Raw genomic sequence first — 6,648 nt, 5'->3', positions numbered from 1 at the left:
ACAAGACCTGAAAATGGTTGTCTAGCAATGATCAACAACCAATTTAACAGAGCTTGAAGGATTTAGAAAATAATAATGGGCAAATGTTGCACAGCCAGGTGTGGAAAGATGTATCCAGAAAGACTCACATCTGTAATCGCTGCCAAAGGTGATTCTACAAGGTATTGACTCAGGGGTGTGAGCACTTATGTAAATGAGATATTTCTGTATTTTATTTTCAAATTGCTAAAATTTTAAAAAACATGCTTTCACTTTCTCATTCTGTGGTGTTATGTGTTTTTGTATTTGGTATTTTATTAGGATCCCCATTTGTTGTTGCAAAAGCAGCAGCTACTCTTCCTGGGGTCCACACAAAACATGATACATAATGCAGAATGACAGAATACAGAACATCAATAGACATGAACAGCTCAAGGACAGAACTGCATACATTTTATTTGAAGGCATACGTTGCCTACATATCAATGCATACACACAAACTGTCTAGGTCAAATTGTGGAGAGGCGTTGTGCCGTGAGTTGTTGCTTTATCTGTTTTTTATTAGAACCAGGTTTGCTGTTTATTTGAGCAATATGAGATGGAAGGAAGTTCCATGCAATAAGGGCTCTATATAATACTGTACTCTTTCTTGAATTTGTTCTGGATTTGGGGACTGTGAAAAGACCCCTGGTCAATGTGTCGATGGGTGAGAAAACACATCTATTTAATCCATTTTGAATTCAGGCTTTAACACAGGAGTGTCAAACTCATTCCATGAAGGTCCTGCTGGGTTTTCCTTTCAGTTAAGACCTCGACAACCAGGTGAGGAGAGTTCCTTACTAATCAGTGACCTTAATTCGTCAGCCATGTACAAGGGAGGAGCAAAAACCCACAGACACTCGGTCCTCCGTGGAAGGAGTTTGACACGTGCTGTAACACAACAAAATGTGCAGTAAGTCAAGGGGTATGAATACTTTCTGAAGACATTGTATTAATGTGTTATTGAAATACCAGACGGCCATTTTGTGTCAACTCGGAGCATCTGCTTCCTCTGCACTGGTCTTGTCTGCTGTGAACTCTGCTCGTTGTAATGTATGGCTGTGTGGCTAGCTGTGTTTGCGGACAGCAGATGTGTAACGATGAGTAAACAGACAGTCTCGCCTTGCCACGGCCTGTTGGGTGAAATGCCAAGTGATGGTGGTGGGCAAAACGCTGTGGAAAGAGCTGAAGGAGCTGTTCTGTATTCACTGCACAGGATCCTTGCTGATAAGACAGAATTATCCCCACATCCTGCCTGGTCTAGTTTACACTGAGTGTACAAAACATCAGCAACATCTGCTCTTTCCATGACAGACTGACCAGGTGACTCCAGGTCCTTTATTGATGTTACTTGTTAAATCCACTTCAATCAGTGCAGATGAAGCGGAGAAGACAGGTTAAAGAAGGTTCTTTAAGCCTTGAGACAATTGAGACATTGATGGTGTTATGTGTTTGTTCGGTGTGCAATTCAGAGGGTTAACGGGCAAGACAAAAGATTTATGTGCCTTTGAACGAGGTATAGTAGTAGGTGTCAGGCACACCGTTTTGAGTGTGTCAAGAACTGCAATGCTGCTGAGTTTTTCACGCTCAACAGTTTCCTGTGTATATAAAGAATGGTCCACCAACCAAAAGACATCCAGCCAACTTGACAAAACTGTGGGAAGCATTGGAGTCAACGTGGGCCAGCATCCCTGTGGAACGCTTTGACACCTTGTAGAGTCCATTCCACAATGAATTGAGGCTGTTCGGAGCAGGGGGGGGGGAGAGTTGTGCCCCTGGTTCTGAGGGCAAAAAGGGGTGCAACTTAATGTTAGGAACGTGTTCCTATTGTTTTGTACACTCGGTGTATACTGTCTTGTCTGAAACTTGTCTACTGTCTGGTGTCAGCTACATGTTAATCTCATCTCCAGGCTACAAGGAGGAGATCTGGTTGAGGAGGCTTGCTACATTTAGACTCCCAGAATGTTTGTCCTGCAGTACATCTGAAATGTAAGCATACTGTATATCGGAGTCAGTTTTAGGTTGCAAACAGTATTTTCTTTATGTTTTCCAAACAAACCCATCACATTTATCGTACAACAGTTACATCGAATAACATCTCCCTCATCCTAGCATACAGTATAAGAAAAAAATGCAAAAGACATATGTATTTTAATGCTCTACTTTAGTACTACAAGGCAATACCTGCAGGTGACACAGAGAGAAAATGACAGGAATCACAGTTTCTGCTAGCCAATGATTCACCAGCTTTCATGACTCAGGGAGCCTTACTTTGCTGTAAATACTAAGTTGTCCCTTTGTACTGTACATACGGTGTCCAAGGTAACAGGATTTACCAATAGGCCAAGAAAAGAAAGAAGAAGATCTCAAAATAGTAGGACAGGGTCTGTGCAGGGTCTATGCTGGTACTGGCCATGATGTTTTTACAGTCTTAAAGGCATAGTTCACCCAAATTACTACATTACATATTGGCTTCCTTACCGGATATGCAGTCAGGTGGCCAGGTACACAAAACCAAAGCACAGATTGCTGTTTTACGTTGTCCTAAGATTGCTTACTGGATTTGTCTAATTTGGGTGAACTGTCCCTTTAAATTCTTTAACTGTACTTCATATAAGCTCCTCGCCAAAGGGGGTTTGGCTGTAAATGTAGCCATCATCCTCCCCACAGTCCCCAGATCTTAGTACAACATCCAACAAGATTAACATTATTTTTTTCTCATACTGAGGACTAGATTTAGCCAGACAGGGAGACCGACACAATCTACAACGAATCAGAGGCTTAGTTCTCCACTTCTTCATTTTTTCCCCTCCTCATATTTTACGTTTCCCAAATGGCACCTATTTCCATTATAGTGCACTCCTTTAAACCAGAGGCCTAAAGGAAAATATGGTGCCATTTGGGACGCAGACATTAACTGACGCTGAGACTGACTGGCAGAGCTTGCTCTTATAACATCTGAGATAATCTAGTCAACACCTCTTTCCACGTCTGAATTAACCTCATCCTTCAGCCGGCTTTCTGTCATAGCAATTGAGTCTGGGGACAAGGTTAAGTTTAAATACATAATGTAACAGTCCTTTACAAAATATGCACAGTAGAACATATTGATTTGTTTTTCGTTTTTCGAACATGCACTTCATCCCATTTTACAATTGGGTTCATGACCACAGCCCACCGTAGATCATGGCCATTAATGAGTTCAAATGATCCCCAAAAAATATCCAGGATGAAACTTCTTGACCAGAGACTCCAGGACCCACAGTTTACAGTGCATTCGGGAAGTGTTCCGACCCTTTCCCCTTTTCCCCATTTTGTTACGTTATAGCCTTATTCTAAAAAATCCTCATCAATCTACACACAATGCCCCATAATGGCAAAGCAAATACAGGTTTTAGAAATGTGTTAGAAATGTTAGAAATGAAAAAATCTATATATAAAAAAACAGAAATACCTTATTTACATAAGTATTCAGACCCTTTGCTATGAGACTCAAAATTGAGCTCAGGTGCATTCTGTTTCCATTGATCATCCTTGAGATGTTTCTACAACTTGATTGGAGTCCACTTGTGGTAAATTCAATTGATTAGACGTGACTTGGAAAGGCACACACCTGTCTATATAAAGTACCACAGTTGACAGTGCATGTCAGAGCAAAAACCAAGCCATGAGGTCGAAGGAATTCTCCGTAGAGCTCCGATTGTGTCGAGGCACAGATCTGGGGAAGGGTACAAAAACATTTCTGCAGCATTGAAGGTCCCCAAGAACACAGTGGCCTCCATCATTCTTAATGGAAGAAGTTCAGAACCACCAAGACTCTTCCTAGAGCTCGCCGCCCGGCCAAACTGAGCAATCAGGGAGGTGACCAAGAACCCGATGGTCACTATGACAGAGCTCCAGTGTTCCTCTGTGGAGATGGGAGAACCTCCCAGAAGGACAACCATCTCTGCAGCACTCTACTAATCAGGCCTTTATGGTAGAGTGGCCAGATGGAAGCCACTCCTCAGTAAAAGGCACATGACAGCCTGCTTGGAGTTTGCCAAAAGGCACCTAAAGAACTCTCACCATGAGAAACAAGATTCTCTGGTCTGATGAAACCAAGATTAAACTCTTTGGCCTGAATGTCAAGTGTCACATCTGGAGGAAACATCGCACCATCCCTACGGTGAAGCATGGAGGTGGCAGCATCATGCTGTGGGGATGTTTTTCAGTGGCAGGGACTGGGAGACTAGTCAGGATCGAGGGAAAGATGAAAGGAGCAAAGAACAGAGAGATCCTTGATGAAAACCTGCTCCAGAGTGCTCAGGACCTCAGACTGGGGTGAAGGTTCACCTTCCAACAGGACAGCGACCCTAAGCACACAGCCAAGACAACCCAGCAGTGACTTCGGGACAAGTCTCTGAGTATCCTTGAGTGGCCAAGCCAGAGCCCGGACTTGAACCCAATCAAACATCTCTGGAGAGACCTGAATATAGCTGTGCTGTGACACTCCCCATCCAACCTGACAGAGCTTGAGAGGATCTGCAGAGAAGAATGGGAGAAACTCCCCAAATACAGGTGTGTCAAGCTTGTAGCGTCATACCCAAGAAGACTCGAAGGCTGTAATTGCTGCCAAAGGTGCTTCAACAAAGTACTGAGTAAAGGGTCTGAATACTTAAGTAAATGTTACATTGCCATTTAAATAAATAAATAAAAATATTTATATATATTAAAAAAATGTTTTTGCTTTGTCGTTATGGGGTATTGTGTGTAGATTGAAAAATGATTTAATACATTTTAGAATAAGGCTGTAACGTAACAAATTGAGGAAAAAGTGAAAGGGTCTGAATACTTTCCAAATGCACTGTATATAGCACCAGAGGAGTATACAGCACCAGTTTATGTAATAGCCAGGAGCCAGCCTTGCTACGTTAGGTAAGGCTTGTGTATAGCCTTCAACTGGATGCTCTCCTTATAATCAACATCAGAGGTCAATGCCTGGTCCTCAGAGGACAATGCCTGGTCCTCAGAGGACAATGCCTGGTCCTCAGAGGTCAATGCCTGGTACTCAGAGGTCAATGTCTAGTCCTCAGAGGTCATTGCCTGGTCCTCAGAGGTCAATGCCTGGTCCTCAGAGGTCAATGCCTGGTCCTCAGAGGTCAACGCCTGGTCCTCAGAGGTCAACGCCTGGTTGTCAGTGGTCAATGCCTGGTCCTCAGTGGTCAATGCCTGGTCATCAGGTGTTACATCTATATTATAGGTCTCTGAGGTGGTGAGCTCACAGGCCCTGGAGGCAGGGTCATCCTCACAGGCCCGCAGTGCAGGGGTGTCCCTATGGGTGGAGTTACTAGACTTGTGGGAGGAGGTCAGGGAGTTGGTGGGACTGAGCTGCACGGCGGTGGTGTCCTGCAGTGTGTGTTCGCTCGTCTCCATCTCAAACGTTGCGCCGGCCCCCATCCGCATCAGCCCCCAGCTCTCGCCCCCTTTGGCCTTGCGGGTATCGCGGGCCGGGGCCCGTCGGCTACACATGCAGCATGCCCCAAAAAAGGACAGAGCCACTATTAGGAGCAGTGGCCCAATGACGATGGATGGGTTGCTGGCGGGGATGAAGGACTTGAAAGTGAAAGCCCCCACCAAGGTGATGTTGATGCCCGCCAGCATGATCCCCAGGCCACAGGCGCAGCACAGGGCCGGGGAGGGGAAACTCTGGGGCCATAGGCCCCATTTTCTGCATTCTTTCTTAGGCCTCGAGGCCCTGGAGCTCTTCTCGGAAAGGACCATCTCTCTAGGCTTGATGATGGGTACTGTGTTACTCAGATCTTTTTATGATTGCATATTACTTAATTGTCTTATGGATTCAGATACAATGTAATAGGCTTGATTAATGACAAGATAGTCCAGCCCAGAAACAGGTCAGGTCATGGTTTTCTCTGCCCTACAAGAGATAGACAGAAGAGTCAGATTATGTGTTCCTTCCATAGAAATAGGTTTTCTGGAAATAGGTCATTGTCACACAGGTCTAAAGGTAATTGAACTGACATTGAGGGAGAAAATCTGATGCATTATGCATCCATGTGTAAGAAATTCTACAAAGACTAGATAAATCAAGGGTATTATTATCCTTAGCTCTGCAACACACTGGTGCCCCGCTTTTCCACAGAGAATCACACATTCAGGACTCATTGTTATTGTTCATAGGTAAAGAAAGAACAATTACAATCACACTTTGTTCTGCAAGTCAAATAAATAATTGCTTCTATAGTCCTATTTGCAAAGCTACACGCAGACATTCATAGACAACATTGTGGTAGTGATCTTATCTTATTAAAAGTGTATTCTAGACTACATAAATGTGCAATATCAGTTTAAGACTGACAAAGCCAATAAACTAAACTGTCTAAACTGTTTACACATTTGGCTACCCTAAAAATGAAAAATGTTAGTACCATTATAGTTCTCTCATTTAACTCGTTCTTTAATGAGCAACATACAGTATCTTCTAAAATCACTGATTGTCATTTAACAATTCCTTTGGAATAGAATAGATAAATAACTCCTCTCTTGGCAATCAAAACATCAAAGAGTCTACAACGCCTTTGAGAGCCCTTGATCTTACTTACATTTGATCAGTTCCATCATTTAGGCAATGTT

General features: G+C 43.4%; 1 protein-coding gene across 1 annotated transcript; it reads right to left on the bottom strand.

The window, feature by feature from the left end:
* Positions 1-5,079: 5,079 nt before the first annotated feature.
* LOC135511434 (transmembrane protein 275-like) lies at positions 5,080-5,778 on the bottom strand. The gene has a single exon (XM_064932941.1). The coding sequence runs from the start codon at positions 5,776-5,778 to the stop codon at positions 5,080-5,082; it is 699 nt and encodes a 232-aa protein (XP_064789013.1).
* Between the last annotated feature and the right edge of the window lie 870 nt (positions 5,779-6,648).

This window comes from Oncorhynchus masou, chromosome 24, assembly GCF_036934945.1.
Source record: "Oncorhynchus masou masou isolate Uvic2021 chromosome 24, UVic_Omas_1.1, whole genome shotgun sequence".
Lineage (NCBI taxonomy): Eukaryota > Metazoa > Chordata > Actinopteri > Salmoniformes > Salmonidae > Oncorhynchus > Oncorhynchus masou.
Note: the sequence above shows the minus strand (reverse complement) of the source record. Positions and strands in the feature narration are given on the sequence as shown.

Excerpts from the sequence above, each read along its gene's own strand:
- LOC135511434 (XM_064932941.1), bottom strand. The coding sequence starts at position 5,778 with ATGGTCCTTTCCGAGAAGAGCTCCAGGGCCTCGAGGCCTAAGAAAGAA.